At 42.7% G+C, this 17,100-nt stretch overlaps 2 protein-coding genes across 5 annotated transcripts in view; one reads left to right on the forward strand and one right to left on the reverse strand.

Moving 5' to 3' along the window:
• DNAJC24 (DnaJ heat shock protein family (Hsp40) member C24) overlaps positions 1–15,109 on the forward strand; it is a 68,634-nt gene extending 53,525 nt beyond the window's left edge. For both annotated transcript variants that reach the window (XM_073658088.1, XM_073658089.1), the window contains exons 4-5: positions 10,881–10,949; positions 12,878–15,109. In XM_073658088.1, coding sequence (XP_073514189.1) covers positions 10,881–10,949; positions 12,878–13,014 — 206 coding nt within the window. In that variant the 3' untranslated portion in view covers positions 13,015–15,109. The remainder of the gene's footprint in view (positions 1–10,880; positions 10,950–12,877) is intronic.
• Positions 15,110–15,313: 204 nt separating this feature from the next.
• IMMP1L (inner mitochondrial membrane peptidase subunit 1) overlaps positions 15,314–17,100 on the reverse strand; it is an 84,596-nt gene continuing 82,809 nt past the window's right edge. For 2 of the 3 annotated variants that reach the window (XM_073658087.1, XM_073658086.1), the window contains exons 6-7: positions 16,074–16,184; positions 15,314–15,504 (exon numbers count right to left, since the gene is read on the reverse strand). In XM_073658087.1, the coding sequence (XP_073514188.1) occupies positions 15,439–15,504; positions 16,074–16,184 (177 nt within the window). In that variant the 3' untranslated portion in view covers positions 15,314–15,438. The remainder of the gene's footprint in view (positions 15,505–16,073; positions 16,185–17,100) is intronic. The other variant, XM_073658085.1, reaches the window with a different exon arrangement.

Below are 17,100 nucleotides of genomic sequence, written 5' to 3' on the forward strand. Positions count from 1 at the left end.
AAAATAAAAAAGTAATGGCTTTGGGAAGAAGGGGTGCAATAAAACCCGGAAAATCCCAAGGTCTTGAAGGGGGTTATGATTGGGCCTTTTTTCCTCTGCATGAAGCTGACCAAAGAGACAAATCTCAGAGACAAAACGTCCCCTTGGATTTATGAATTATAACCTAAATAGTACAAGCTAATATCTCTGCAATGGAGAGGAGAAATTAAAAAAATACAAATTCTGTTTTACTCATCTCTGCAGAGACTATTCCCTGAAGTGGCCGGTTTAATATGCTAAAACTGGGGAAAGGTTCTCTTTAATCTACACTTAGCCCCAGTATCCCACTTCTTTTTTTTTGCACTACTAAATGAGTTTATCGAGTGTCAGCTGCAGTCCACAAGATTTCATACAACTCAATATACTCCTTTGGGCTGCAGATTGTTACAGTTTGTAAAACTATTACCCATTACTCCAATGAGTCCAGAAAACTGACGTAAATTTTCGATTGTTCTCTCATTGTAAAGCCTTACCCTGCCAAGCCACTTTGTCTGATTCTGAGAGAGGATTTTTTCTTTGACCTTGGACCTCTTTTATTATGTCATGTTGGAAAGCAAGACGTAGGGTGGACGGCAGTCATGCCATTTTTTGATGCTTTCATTGTATTTAGGCTTCTAAGAAAATTTGTAGTTTTATTTTATTACATTATTAGCACCCTGAGTAGTGGGAGCTGTATAAAGTAAAGGTTCAATATCAATCAAGTCGTATTGTGGACTTACTCCTCATACAATATTGTTCCTTGGCATCCTACTGTACAATGGTAAGGTTGGCCAAGAAATTGCAAAGCATCCAGTTACACCCAATTTCTTTTGGCAGATTTCAGTTCCATCATATACTATTGACCACCAGTATGGGCTATCTTCTCCGACAAGGGCTTCTCAAGAGAAGACACTTTTTCAGTGCAATTTTGGGTGTACCTTAAGGTTGAGACATTATTTGCTCTTTTGCATTGTATGGGGAAAAACCTAGTGGAAATTGTTGTATCTGCCGACATGGATCTTCATTTTAATACGGTGTTTGAGTGATGACCAAGATTCTCATTCGGCTCAAGACAAGTGAAGATGCCCATACATATCAGAGAAAGGATGTTAAAGAGACTGATTTTCAGCTGACCATCATTGTGAAAAAGTACACAAACTATTGTTCATGATTGCTAATAGTAGACTGTTGTCAGGCAAAACAGTGAACTGTAATTATGGAATATTTTAGTTTCTAGATGTCTTTTGTATGATCTGCTGATTATGTCGGATCATTTGCACCTTTACAAAAGTGCATTACTCATGAAAATGTGTCCTCCACCTACCAACTTCAGACCTCAATGCACATTGGAATAAAGTTGGTCAAAGTTGCCGTCATGAGCAGAATCTGCCGACAGTCTAAAGTATATGAGGGACTTCTGACTCTTACCTGACAGATGATGGTGGGTAAGAGAAGGATCAGGTCTACTGGATTTTCAGTGGACAGTCCTTTTATTCTCCCTGGAGATAAGCTGCCACCAGAGGAGTCTGGCACTGGCTCTCTAAAGGCACTCATTCACAATAACCTAATGTCTGCTGCTTCGGCCAACAGTCCAATGTCTATGGGGGCGCAAGCCAACTGATGACCAGGGGAGCTGTCGATTGTGCATGTCCAATTTCAGACTGCTGATCACATAGTTCTCCCTGAGATAAGCCGCTGGTCGACGTGTCAGTCGGCAACTTTCTTATAGAGAACACAGGAGAGCTTGGCTGAACCAGCGCTCCTGTGTATGAGCGAGTCGGCTGAAATGGCTGTCAGCCAAGTGGCTGAAGCATCGTTAGGCCAGCAGCCATCTAATGTTTATGGCCAGCTTAAGAGACCTCAGGGGTGCTCAGCTGAGCCATGTGTTCCTGTGTATGGAGGAATTAGGAGAGAGCGCTGTTGGCTGAACAGTCATTTGGCCAACACCTATCTAATGTGTATGGGGCTTTTAGTCTTTCATGTTGATGGTGGAATCCTATATGAGATGAGTGATTTCCTGGTGCATTCTGGACTGACCTAATCTTCTATAAAGGTTCCCACCGTAATAAATGCAGATACAATTCACAATAGTTGGTGGAGTCTTGGCGAGTTATTTCTTCTTTATCCAGCAGTGGTATGAAGAGAAGATGTCTTCTCGGGGCAGTTTGTCGCTCTCCTGAGTAAACCTCTCACCAGTCTTCTGCTGCATTATGTTCATTAACACGGTGAGATCTGCAAAGCACAATAGCAGGTAAAGTGCCATAAGGATGTAAAGCTGATGAAATCATCGCTTACAAAAATACATCTGCCCTAAGATCTCTGAAATGTTATCATTCCAGACCAATGCACCCATAGTAAAACATGGCAGTAATTATTTTATGAATATATTCAGCATGGAGATCTTTCTCTCCATCCTCCAGATATTGCAGTGCTGACTAGAATGTAAATTGTAGGGAGAAGTTATCTGTGAGATAATTTAGTATTCGGAGTAGAGTCCTGGGGATTATACAGGAATCTGTCAGTAGTTACGCTGCGCACCTGCCGGCTGTGTATATATGATGTGCCTGCTATCCGACCCTGCAGATGCCATTATAGAGACCATAGAACATGTACACATGCATCATGATGATTTTTGACCCTGAGATTATAAGGGCTTTTACCAAGTGTGACAGTTACCCCTTATCCTTTTGCTGGGACCCCGCCTCTCTCAAGTGTCTGAATCGAGCAGGGGTCGCACGCGCATCTCCACTCATTGTTAATGGGAGTGCCCAAGACCAGCCGGGCACAGCGCTCAGCTATCTACTGTGAATATGGATAACTGATCATTTCCAAACTTGGTTTAACTGCTTAGCGGTTATTTTGAAGTGTTTTTTCACAGAGTAGTGATGGATAATCCTAGCAGCCCATCCATGTTTAAAGGGAACCTGTTATGTGAAAAAGCGCTATTAACCTGCAGATATGGGGTTAATCGGCAAATTAATAGCATTCAGTACCTGCCTGGTACCAGCACTGAGAGCCCCACTGCCAGGAGAAAATTAACTTTATTATTCCCGGCAGCATTCAGGTTTCAATAAATCAATAAAGGGGGTGGCACCGGCGGGGGTTCAGTCACCGCTCTCTGGCGGCAGTAACCGCATTGCCGGCACTGACTGACAGCTCGCTCAGCATTAGGACTGGCTGTCAGTCAGTGCCAGGGGTGTGGTTACGTCTATCACTCTTTATACACAGAGCGGTGACCGAATGCGCTCCGGCACCGCCCCTGTGACTAAAATCCGAACTCTGCCGGGGGAAATAAAGTTAATTTCTTCTTCGCAGCGGGACTCTAAGTGCGGATACTGAGCAAGTTAAGAACGCTATTAATCTGCAGATTAACCCCATATCTGCAGGTTAATAGCGTTTTTTTACGTGACAGGTTCTTTTTAAAGGGGGTGGTCCAGGCCTTTCCATTTTCATTGGGATAGATCACCAGTGTATGATTGGCTCTCTTGCTCTACATATTGTTGTGCGTCTGCAGATTGGACCCCCACAAAGCATACATTTATAGCCTATCCTAAGGATCAAACATTAAGAGCTCGGCCACTTTATCTTTATCTTAGGAGCTGTGTTGGTGACATGGTTTTGTGGCACATAGGTACAGTCACATATATAGGTACAGTCACATGCTCCTGCACTGGCAGCCTTTTTGTTACCAGGACGTCTTTGCAGTCCGTTAGGGGGCGTACCTGTAATTCTTATATATTGCCATCTCTCACCTGGATCTTCGAAGCCCCGGTGTGGGAGAGCCGCTGTTCTGTACATGGTCAGAAGGTTTTGGTGCAGCTGAGTGATCCAATAGGAGCAGCGGATAAAGTGGTGGCAGGACAGCAATGGGAGTAGCAGCGTTGTAATCCCCAAAGGAGCAGGGTAGACTCAGCAGTGAGGAATCGGTCAAGTAGACCGGAGTTTCACAATAGATTCAAAGGCAGAACTAGCCAAGTGCTATGGCAGAGTTGACTCAGCAATGTAGCTGAGCTGATAAATCGATATAGCAGACGCAATGCAATCATGTAGCAATGCCGAGTTTGTAGCAGCGCACAATATTGCAGAGCTGGTACAGCAAAATAGCAGAGCTGACCTAACAAAGTAAGAACAGGAGGAGCAGAGCTGGGTTTGCCACATAGGGCAATGACCGAGCAGAGATGTCCACAGCGTGGAAGTCAAGTGCCTGAATTCTCAGGCAGGGCCCTGCCACTTGAGCCGACCTTAATGGTCACAGGAGCGCGTCGGGTTACCGTGGCAGAAAAAAAACAAAAACATATCATTCCTTCAGAGAAGAATTAGCGCTGCGTCCAATCACGCAGGTAAATGCGCATGTGCTCATTGAACAATGTGGAGTTAACCCACCCTATACATTCTATTGTAAAGCTGCGCCGCAGGTGAGTTTACGTGGCGTCAAAAAGAAGCACAGAGGGCATGTCATTTCTATAAATCCATCCACTGTGCTTGTAACGTGCAAATACTGATCGTGGGCACGTACCCTGAGAGAAAAGCTTACGACATGTTTGTGGATACGATGTGAAGATGACTTTACACATTTCTATTAGAACCACTGGTTTTCACTCACATTTGAAAGACTTCTGGGTAGGTAATTTGACATTCTATATATGTCCTCACTCTTAGGCTATGTGCCCACGATGCAGATTTGAAGCAGAAATTTCCTGAGCGTTTCTACATCTCCTTGGCTGAAAAAAAAACATGTGGATTTTACATGTTTTTTTTTTAGCGTTTTTACATGCGTTTATGCATGCGTTTTTTTCAAGCGATTTTGATCATCAGTTGGAAAAGGGCTTGAGACAAGTTGGTCGCACAATATAAATCCATGCAGCTGGCATTGATTTATATTGTGTGATCAACTTAGAGGAAATTTCTACTATCAAATGCTGCATCTAAAGTAAAAAAAAGAATTAAAAAGTAAAAAGTAATAAAAAAACTTACATTCACCTCTCTGGCGGCCCCCGATCTGCTCCCGGCGGCGTCCTCTCTTCTCAGCGTCCCGCGGTGTACTGGCAGGACCTGTGGTGACGTCATTTAGTCAGCTGATGGTCATGCGACCATCACCTGACCGCTGACGTCAGCGGTCGCGTGACCATCAGCTGGCTAGATGACGTCACCACAGGTCCACACTTTATAATTCTTTTTTAACTTACAGGTACCATGGTCCCCAGGTTGGATGATAGTCTCCTCTTCTCCAGGCCACTACTGTGACACAAGTGTCCTGCACCACATGAATAATATGTTTTAAGTATATTTCTCTAGTGAGGTGTAAAAAGAGTCTAGAGAAGGGGGCAGGACTGTCCTAAAATGTGCCTGATTTATTAATGACATTCACCATTATTTTGGCACAAGATTGTGATGTAAAGTAAGCCACTTAAGGGGGTGATTGTGAGGAGAAAGATGTCCAACAAGATGCATAAAACGTTGTTCTAAAGTAAGCTACCATTTAGCGAGGTCACCACGCCGATACATTCGGTGCATCTTCTACCTGCTTGGTTTGGTTTTAAAGTGGATCATTCAGCTACTTAGGCCATGGCTCCACTATCAGTATTTGGTCAGTATTCGGTCAGTGTTTTTTCTCAGGAGTGGGAGCCAAAACCAGGAGTGGGTGATAAATGCAGAATTGATGACGTGTTTCTATTATACCTTTTCTCTGATTGTTTCTCACCTGGTTTCGGCTCCCACTCCTGAGAAAAAATACTGACTCAATACTGAACAAATACTGATAGTGGGACCATGGCCTAAGGCTCACTTCTGTAAGGGCAGCATCTTAAAGCTACAGTTCTGTATTTCTGGTCTGTGTTGTACTAGTGGTGCTGGAAGAGTACACCGGTACTAGTGGTGCTGAAAGAATACAGCACAGTTTCGAGTCCTCTGGTAATTATGAGCAGAACAATTGCTCCAGCGTTGCAGAGGGCCAAATGGCCTAACATTGCTTTGTGACGTTTTGGCTAGCAGGAGTGCGGCACTTTGGCTGCACTTGCTGCCCTTACATTAGGCATCTACAGACTAGAGCAAGGCTGCAAGGTTTAGACATTCATATAGTAGTATGTATATACAGTAGGGGCAATTCTTCTGACTGCAGAAAATCAGTCCTGTTCCCATTATGCCTGCCCTTGACCCATTAGCTTGTACGTTTTCCACCCCATGTCCCTCAGGAATATAACATTGGTTTTGGTGCATGGCAATGATGTACAGCTGGACAATCCACACGTAAGCCTCGGCCTGTGCCACGTACAAGGGGCATGAGAAGGATGGGGCGGCTCGGTAGCGGCACGGCCCGGGCGCAGTGCTATTTATTTCTAGAATCCTCTGGAGTCACATAAACGCGATAGTTTTCACATGTAGAAACCTAGATCTAGGTTTGTGAGAATTTGTATTAATATATTTCACCTCTCATTTGTGAAGTTAGTCAGCTGTTACACTCCTGGAGACGTGTCTTCCAGCCGGGAGATGGGGCTGAATCGCTCCATATGTAATGTACTCTAGGTGTTTAGGACCTATTAAGAACGGCTTTATTGATCCTGCCGTCTCAGAAATTCGTTGATAACCTTTAATTATATTAATCAGATCTGGGCTAGATACTGTGCTCCCTGGAGATCCATAGTTTAGGCCTCGAGTGAAAAATAAGATATAAAAGTGTCCTATTTCGTGGAATACATGTTGCTAATTAATGAATAGCATGCCTAAAATTGTCTTTTAAAGTGTTAATTACATTTTTTTCACCACTACTTAAGGGCAGTTAAATGAGGTGTTTCATTTGCCCATAGACATTATTCATAGTGAAGAGCCATTATGTGACATGTTACGGCCACCGTGGAGCTTTTAAAGGGCAAGTTTTAGGGTATGTTCACATGTGAAGTATTCGCAGCAGACATTTCTGCACCAAAACGCTGCAGTTGACAGAACCAGACAATGAATGAGATTCCTATAGTCCCGTGCACATGCTGCTTATTTTTTCCCCGCAGATTGGGAGCAGTTTCATACCAATTCTTTCAGCTTTTGTGCAGCGTTTTTCACCCAAATGAATAGGAAAAAGAACGCACCAAAAATGCAGGTATATTATGGAGCGCTTTTCCTGCCTATAGATGTGTTTTTGGTGCAAATACTTAAGGTGTGCTCCTACCCTTGTAGAGAATTTAAAAGGACGCAGATGTAACCGGATTGTGGTGGCGCAGCACATGTCATCTATTACTCTCTGCTATCAGCCATTTCAGACTAGGGCTAGGATGTATTGGGTTCAGTGAGCTTTGAAATACCTGCATGTGAAGAATATGAGCCATTCTTTTTAATAATGTGTATTTTTATAAGATTAGTACTTCAGGTTTAAGGTGCCAAACTTTAGTGGGGCTCTCCAGGATTTATATTTATTTCTTATAGGCTTCCTCTGATTAAAAAAATAAAAAAAATATGCCAAATGTTTCTATAGCGTTGCCAATCTGTCGTGCACCCCAGGCTTTGTTCACAGGCTGCAGTGGAAACGTCATGACTACAGACCTTGACTGCTGCTGCCAATCACTGGGACCCAGTGGTAATGCGGATGTAGACTGCAGAGAATATAGCCCATGTTATTTAAAAAAACAAAAATGCCTATAAAAGAAAAGAAAAACACTTTAACCCCTTCCTAAAATGTGACATGCCTGCTCTGTCCCTGTTAGGAAATTGGCTTAACTGACAGCCGAGCCCCTGGATTAACAGCCAGGGCTAGTGCCAACACTGATCTGCCAGTGCCAACACTGATCTGCCAGTGCCAACATTGATCTGCCAGTGCCAACACTGATCCTGGACATTTAACCCTCTAGCTTCAGAGGTCAATAGTGACCATGGCATTTAAATGGTCTGACATGCTTCTTGTTAGTGTAAAATAGTCAGGTTTAGTACCCCGCAATACATAAGTATTGCAAGGTATTAGACCGGTATTTATAGTGTTGAGTGTTTAAGTCCCAAGGAGGGACTATGTGACTGCAGAAACAGAGGCCAGGGACAGTCTAAAGTGACAATTTTTGCCTCATTATATTGAATGGTTCTGTCTGGGGTTCAGTTTGAATCAGTTTTTTTGTGGATTTAGATGGTAATCCCGATGTACGTGCTCAGTATATAGCACAGAATACAGAATAAATATTAACGTAGCCTTAAGTGCAATCCAAAATTTTAGTTATCCCAAAATAATACTAATAAAAAAATCCATTTTATCCAGTTACCCCTGTATGTTTTTCTGTGTTCTGCTGTTTTGGCACCTCAGGAGCTCTGCAAATGAGACATGTCTGAAACTATTCCATCCAAATTTGAACTCCAAAAGACAAAAAGTTCCCCTTCCATTCTGAGCCCTGGCATATGCCTAAACATAAACATAAACAGTAGTTTCCCACAAGTTGTAGAGTCCATTTTCTCTTATTACCTATTGTGGGAATTAAAAAATTGAGGATAAAGTAACAGTTTAGTGGAAAAAAAAATGTTTTTCTTCATTTCACATTGCATAATTCCTGTGCAGCACTTGAAGGGTTAACTAACTTCCACAATGCAGTTTTGAATTGTTTGAGGAGTGCAATTTTTAAAGGTAACCTGTAACGTCCAGAAATTCTATTAACCTGCAGATGTGGGGTTATTCTGCAGGTAAATGGCAGTATGCTTTGGATCATTGTCTTGTTGGAAGGTGAATCTCCGTCCCAGACTCAAATCACTGACAGATTTTGCTTAAGAATATCCCTGTATTTCGCATAATCTATCTTCCCCTCGACTCGGACCATTTTCCCTGTTGCCGAAAAACATCTCCACGCCATGATGCTGCCACCACCATGTTTCACTATGGGGATGGTGTTCTTGGGGTGATGAGTGGTGTTGCTTTGGTGCCAGACACAGCGTTTACCATGGTGACCAAAAAGTTTAATTTTGGTCCTTTCTGACCACAGCACCTTCCTCCATACATTTGGGGAGTCTCCCACATGTCTTTTGGCAAACGCAAAACGAGCCTTATGGAGTGTATGGCTTTTTGTGGTCATATGGACAGATGCTCTAGTCTCTGTTTGGGAACTCTGCAGCTCCTTCAGTTACCATTGGTGGGTGGCCCTCTCTTGGCAGGTTTGTTGTGGTACCATGTTCTTTCCATTTGATGATAATGGATTTGATGGTGCTCCGGGGGATCATCAGAGATAGGGATATTTTTTTTTATAACCCAACCATGACTTGTACTTCTCAACAGCTTTGTCCTGGACTTGTTTGGAGATCTCCTTGGTCTTCATGGTGTTTAGTTAGTGGTGATTCTTATCTATTTTAGGGTCACCTTGCCGCTGGTGGGACGGCTTGTATACTTTTTTTGATCAAAAATAGTTCACTAAGTACCCTATATTTATTATGCAACTTTGCTTTACATTTATATATAATGATGGTAGGGTATGAGATATATTTTTGTCTTTTGTAGGTTTTGCTTCTTTTTGCTAGTGTGAACATGCTCCTATTTCTTGCATGTCTACCATCTTAGATCTCAGTTCACATTGCTTGGTTTTTTGTCTTGTTTGCATTCTGTGCAATTTAAGGGTGTGGCATCCCCTTTGTTGAGCTGATTAGTATATATGTAGCTTACCACGGGCCTAGGTGGTCTGGAGTTGGGACCCGGTCCTATTTGTCTACCCTTTTATATGCATTACTTCAACTTTGATATACAGTAAGGTTTTTAATATAGGCAGTATAGGTACCGTCCCAATTTAGGGTCACCTTGCCACTGGTGGGACGGCTTGTATACTTTTTTTGATCAAAAATAGTTCACTAAGTACCCTATATTTATTATGCAACTTTGCTTTACATTTATATATAATGATGGTAGGGTATGAGGTATATTTTTGTCTTTTGTAGGTTTTGCTTCTTTTTGCTAGTGTGAACATGCTCCTATTTCTTGCATGTCTACCATCTTAGACCTCAGTTCACATTGCTTGGTTTTTAGTGGTGATTCTTGCTTAATGGTGCTGCAGCCTCTGTGGCCTTTCAGAAACTGTGTGTATATACTGACAGACCATGTGATACGAAGGGTGCTTTCACATTGCGTTGTGTCCCCGTCGGGGCATACATCCAAAATTCCCCGCAAAACGGGTCTGGACTTATGCTGTGATGGGGGCCATAGACTGCAATGGTGACGGCAGAGCGAATGTGAGCTCTACCGTGCACTTTTTTTGGGAGTGTACGCTCACAGGAGGCGGACACTCAGACGTAGTAATGAAAGGTGGATTTCCTTTCACTGAGCATGTGACTTATGAAGTTAATCGCTTGCACCAGAAATTTTTAGGGGCTTCATCTCAAAAGGGGTGAATACTTATGCACATGACAATTTTTGGTTATTTGATCCCATCAATAATTAATTTATTAATTTATACCTATACTTTTCTCACTTCACCAACTTAGACTATTTAGTGCTGATTCATCAAACACAAATCGGATTACAAAAATATTAAATGGTTATAATGTAACAAAATAGGTAAAAAGCCAAGGAAGGGGGTGAACACTTTCGCAAGCCACTGTACCATCTCCTATCTCAGTACTGGGAAAGTCTTCACTGAATACAGATTTGACCTTAGAATTGGGAATTTTGATAATGACTGATCAGTTCTGGCAGAGAAAGAAGCAGATTTCTCTGATAAGATATATTACAAAGTTGCTTATTTTCATGTGTACTATTAATTTATGAAATAAAAATTAAAACAACAGTTACTGTTTAAGAGATCCTTCTGTTATAGGCTCTGAACGGAGAAAAGACTTTCTAGGACAGCTGCCGGGGGTCTCGGAGGTATTCTGTTTTGTGAAACAGCTTTTACCTGTCTAATTGTGTCCTTTTCTACTAGATGGCGAAATGACCCACTCCTTCCCTGTGGACAATCAGATTCATTTGGAGGAAATGATATGGAATGACGGTATGTAGGGTGGTATATCTATGTACCACAGCTTTACCATGTGCCTATAACCTTATACCATAAAAGTAAGGCTGTGTGCCCACGTAGCGTTTTTCAAGCGTATATGCTGCGGAATTTCCGCAGCGTAAACGCTTGAAAAACGCATGTAGATCCGCACCCCATGGTCCCCAATGGCATTCCGCAATGTCAATGCCCATGCTGCGGATTTTTCCGCAGCGTATATGCTGCAGTCAAAAATCCGCAGCATGTTCATTAATTTTGCGGAAGCGCCGCGGAATCAATGTGCGGATGGTACCCAAGTCTGGAGGAGAGGAGACTCTCATCCAGACCTGGGTACCAAAGAACCTGTAAAAAAAAGAATAAAATAAAGTTTATACTTATCTTCTGATGTTTTCCCTCCGTCGCGCTGTTGTCTGAAGGACCTGCCACGTCATTGAGTCATGTGACCCACCACATGACTCAATGACGTCACCGCAGGTCCTGCACACAGCAGCGTGAGCCGCTCAAGCCTCCGGACGGGGCAGAGAATGCATCAGAAGGTGAGTATAAAGTTTATTTTTTTATTTTTTACCATTCTGAACAAGTTGTCAAGCACTTTTCCAAGTGATGCTTGGAGAAGTGCTTGATAACCCGCATGCGGAAATGCATGCAAAGACGCCTCACAAACGCTTCTACCTGGCGGGAAAACCGCATGTAATATCCGCATGCGATTTTCCCGCCAGGGAGAAGCGTAAAAAATATGCTTCAGGTCCGCAACGTGGGCACATAGCCTTAGGCTGTGTTCACATTAGCATTGTTGTTTATAATTGAATGGAAACCACAGCAAAGTGGCAGAGTGGTGATATCACAGCAATCTCAACTTAAGGGGGTTGTCCGATCACAGTATATTGACTGGCGAGATCTGACCCCCGTCACCCCCACGATCAGCTGTTTAGAGTACCAGCAGCGGCTCTATGTAAATACACTGAATGCAGCTACACATATCTATTCAATGTGTAGTGGCCGCAGCCAGGCACTGCAGATCAGCTCTTTTTCAAAAGAGGCTGCTACACATTCAACAACATTAAACTGATATCCCAAGGATAGACCATTAATATCTTGTGACCATTCAACGCCTAACATCATGTTTTTTAAAGAGGATCTGTCACAAGTCCAAAAGAAAAAGTTACGTTGCCAAAATCCCCATGCTCTCCAGTATCTGACGCCGTTTCCTCGGGGTGTATAGTCCTCTCCTCTCTATGATGCTGCCTAATCACCGCTTATCAGCATCTCAAACTGGTTGAACAGCTGGATCTTGCGAGGTAAGAAGACTTTCCTGCATGCACAGAGTAGGCATGTCACATTGAGGACAGGGAGTTCTTGTGAGATCACCTTGTGTGACCAACTTCAGATGCAACCGAGCAGTGATTGGGCAGCGTCGTAGAGGTGAGTGGACTACACTCTCCTTAGGAAAAAAAAAAACTCTTGGACTATAAGTCATAAATTAGCATATTGGGTTCCAAAAGGGCATATCTCTGTTACTGAGGGACAAAATCAAAAACGGAAAACAGAGGCAGATTCAGGAGAGCACTGGGACGTGGCAAGCTGACAATCTCATTTTTATGGACATATGACAGGTCCTCCAAACAGCAAGGTCCCTCTCGTCGTGGCTTAAAGTGGCCAGAACATTATCATGTAACATTTAGAGCTTTGATTAGTACAAAGATATGTTAATAAAATCAGCAAATTTTCATATTTAGTAAAATCAACCTTCTTGTGTCACAATCTCTCAGGGTAGTCCGTGTTCGTTGATCTCTAAAATGCAAGTTCTCCCGGGCATTTGCCAGGTCTTCTCCAGGCAAAGCTGGACAGTTAGAGGGGGCTACGGTAATATGTCCTGGATTGTCCAGCAGCAGTGGGAAATACTTATAATATTTCTTCTTTAACAGATAAAGAACATTTCTCCTTCTCCTGTCGATGTGGGGGACAATATATTGCTGTCGAGAGTGACTTGGAACAAACGTCTTTTATAAATTGTGACTCCTGTTCGCTGGTTATAGAAATCTTACAAGGATCGCAAACTTGAGAGAATCCGGGGATGGACATCTGGAATTTTCAGAATATTTATAGACTACAATCCAAAGTACATAGAAATCAGTTTGTTTTTTTATTAATTCCACTTTTTCTTTTAAGTCTTTGCTTATTATGTACATTGAGTGTCAAAGAAAATTAAATATTGGACATGTCCAAGGCAAGAATCGTATTTATAAAGGGTTGGATCCCATCAAGGACCATCTGCATCCCATGCATGTGAAAGGAGTTTCCACAACACTGTTCACATACAATATGAGATGAGTGGATTTTGGCACCGCTGCGGAAAAAAAATTTGCCCTAAGTAGCATGCTGGATTCTGCCGAGGATCATCACCATGGAATCACCATGGGGCTAATCCCCATGCGGGTCTGCTGCACATCCGAAGGCACAACCCAGCAGAAAACCAAGTCCTAGGACATTCAGATTTTATCAGAACATAAACGGATCTGATTGCTGTCAGGGAATGGAAAAGGCTCTCATCGTTAGGCCTAAATCTGTTCTGACCTAGTCCTGTAGCTACACGGCACTGTAGGTACTCCTCAGAGCCAGATAGCACAGGATGAAGGCTTGTATTGCTATTCTAGTCTGATCACCTTTGTGTGTAATCGTCTATTGTAACAAACTATTTTTTATAGCTGCAATATTCCAGCAAATGGATCTTAAAGCACAAAAGGTATATTGAATTTATTCAACTTCTAATAGAAATGATTGTAGGGGTTTTCGCGGTTGATGCAGAGAATTGGAGCTTCCTCAATCAGTCATGCACCCCTCCTATCTTCATCTTTGGCTCTGGCTGCAGATCTATTTTCCCCTATGCTTTACATTGCAGCTTGGCACAAGCTGGTGTGAAGAAGTCAGTGCATAGACAGCAGATTACCATTTTGCCAGTTTCACATATCTATGTTTTGCGGTCAGGGACTCTCTCAGTAGAAAATGACTGTTCAAGTCAGTGCTTCATGGCGGAACCAATCATTTAAAGCACCTTCCCACCTGCTTGTTGTCCCTGTATCTCCACCCTCCCCCCTTATCTGACTGACAGTTCTGGCTTCATAGACCCAGAGAAGGATGGAGATAAATGGAAAAACAAGCAGGTGGGAAGATGTATTTAAAGAAGCACTCCTCCTCCTCCCATCAAAATTTTTATCCTATGAATATATTGCAGTCATTATATTATATATCATTGTGCACTTACAATTGCCCATTTTGCCTTTCTACCCAGCTAATTCTTCTCTTTTCCATTACGTCTATGACATCACGTGATTAAAAACAGACTAGCTGAATCCTTCTAAGCTCTATGTAGAAATAGGAGGTCAATTTTCTTTGCACAAGTCATAGGTCACTGCAAAAGTCTATGGCAGGAGGGAGCATTTGGATCAGGGGTTGAAGAGGGAAATGATAAATTCAGGGACAAGATACTTCATGCTTCTACATAGAGAAAAGAGAAGAATTATCTGGGTAGAAAAGCAAAATGAGCAATTGTAAGTACACTGTGCTGTATAACAAGAGGATTGCAATATATTAAGAGGATAAAATCTTGATGGGAGGAGTGCTTCTTTAAATGATTGGCCCCGCCATGAAGCACTGAGTGCCTGGTTTTAAAACTTATTCTGTGCTGACAGTCACTTTAAAGGAGGACTGTTCAAACCAAGCACAGGCGCTCAGTGCACCCTGGCTCAGCCAATCCTTTAACTACAGCTTCCCACCTGCTTGTTTTCCACCTATCGCTGCCCTTCCTTAGCGCTATCAAGCCAGAGCTGTCATTCAAATAAGGGGGTGTGGAGATATAGGGACAATGAGCAGATGGGAAAGTGTATTTAATTGATTGGCCTCGCCATGATGCACCGAGTGGCGGAAGTTAGTTTGAACAGTCATTCTCTGCTCACAAGAGTCCCTTTAAGCATTAACTTTCTGTGGATCTCCTGACCCAGACTTAACCTCAAGTGAGGCTGTGTAGTTTGGGTCAGGAGACTAGAGGACAGTCCATGCATTGTGGTCCGTACTTGAACAGCAAAATATGGATGTGTGAAACCGGCCTTACAGCAAGAAAACTAAAAGTAACCAAACCATCAGGAGAAATAGAAGATTATTGGTAATGGAAGCAAACCCTTGCTTCTTAAAAAGAAAGAAGAGCAAAACACTGGAAGGTGCTATATAAAAAAGATCTAAAAGAACATGAAAATCCATGTAACACTGGTAAAGATACAGTACTGTATGCAGAAAACCTTGATTTGACATTTAACACGAAGAATGTCACGTTAAAGTTCTCAATATCTGTATGACAGAAACAAGGACACTAACAACTTAAAAGTACCGAAACTGTTTATTAAAAAATCATCCTATATCATTAATAAATTAATTAAATTCTGCTCTTCAGTGTAATTAAAAAAAAAAAAAAAAGAAAGACAACCATGCATAGTCAATCCTTCATTATACGTCCATTAGGATTATCCTGTAGAGGCCCAAAGGAGTTAAAAGGCCACAACTGCAAGACAAAAAAGAGGACACATGAGCCAAGATGTCATCCTGTGTGATATTAACCCTGTACAGCTGTGTGCGTGCTGCTGGGGTCTGCAGCTAGGCCTGTCCCTTCAGTCTGTATTGGTGAGGGTATGAAGCTCATGAGAGGCTGATTGACCATGGCCTTGAGCGTCTCTGGGAGCTGCCAGCAGTGGATCTTGCCATTTGCCAGAGTTATCATCTGATCACATTTAGAAAGAGGTAATCTTTGATAAGCCCCAGATGATCTCCAACAGGTGGAGCAGCAGCATAGGACAATATTCCAAACTTTTAAAAGAGGTTGTCTAGGATTTACATTTTTTCCTAAAATATGGAGACCTCCCCCTCCCTCAATGTTTTGGGGCTTTCTTTGCTCCTGTGATTACATACTGTACATCTACACAGTTGCAACTGTCAATCACTGGCCTCAACGGTGACACCTTTATGTACAGCGTGGGCCACTGCTCGGGTGCCGTGGTCATGTGGAGGTAACAGCATGTCACTGATGCACTACACAGAGCCCGGCAGGGGCAACCAGGACAGAGCTGAACTTACCCTGAGACAAACCCGTCCCCGGATGAGGGCGTAAGGGACAGGTCCATAGCTTCTAGAGTCCGTAGAGTTGTCTAGATTGTCTCCTTCTAACCACACATGGCCCTTGGGTACCTGGGAAAACAGGGAAACCATTTGGAATATTGAAAACTGTCTTAAAAAGAACTGAACAACCGCCATGGTCCCGATTCACAGGAAAATCATAACAAGTAAGGAATATCTGCCACAATTTTATGGTAACTTGTCACTGCATGTGAGTGAAAACACAGAGGACCTTGGCTGTGTTACCATCCTGGGCCACAAATACAAATTATTTATGCCAAATCTTTTGTGTTTGAACAATGGTAATAAGCTGATTGTAGGGCTTCATGTCGCTGGGACACAAAGTGATCAGCTATAGTATGTGGGCAGACATGGCATATCACGGGCTAGCTTACATTCTGGGCTCTTCTGAAACATTTTCCAGAGACCTTCATTACAGTTCCAGGTGGCACCAAGATGGGGTGTAAGGGTGGCCTAATTGAGGACATATCAAGGAACAAGCACTGGATTCTCCAGCTACTAAGGAGGGTCCTAGGGACACCAATATAACCGTACAGCCCTCTACTGGCAGCAGACCACACCAGATATCCTCACTAAGCAGATGTGATAATCACACATTTCACAGTGTTAAATGGCCTAGAGTAAGTGTGGACTAACCATAAACCATTTATTAATATCTTCTAAGCAAGAAAATGGGAGAACTACAATTATCTGAAAGCTGGATGTTTGGGTCATTAATTTAATAGACTTCAAAGAGGTCATTAGGATGCGGACTGAAATTCTGCTCTTCTGTCGCAGTAACAGCATGAAGAGGGCAGACACTCGTCAACATCCTGAGGCCATAACCAAGGCCAGACCAGTTAGTGGGCCCATGATTAGCTAAATGGTAATTGATTGTGACACCAATTACACATAATCTCATCATTTTATCGGAGTGGGCTTGTCAAACTTCTAATTAAGATCACAGTTCAGTCTATGTGCACACGGG

The sequence above is a fragment of the Phyllobates terribilis genome, unplaced genomic scaffold, assembly GCF_046119375.1.
Source record: "Phyllobates terribilis strain yellow unplaced genomic scaffold, ASM4611937v1 Scaffold_13__5_contigs__length_258822181, whole genome shotgun sequence".
Taxonomy (NCBI): Eukaryota; Metazoa; Chordata; class Amphibia; order Anura; family Dendrobatidae; genus Phyllobates; species Phyllobates terribilis.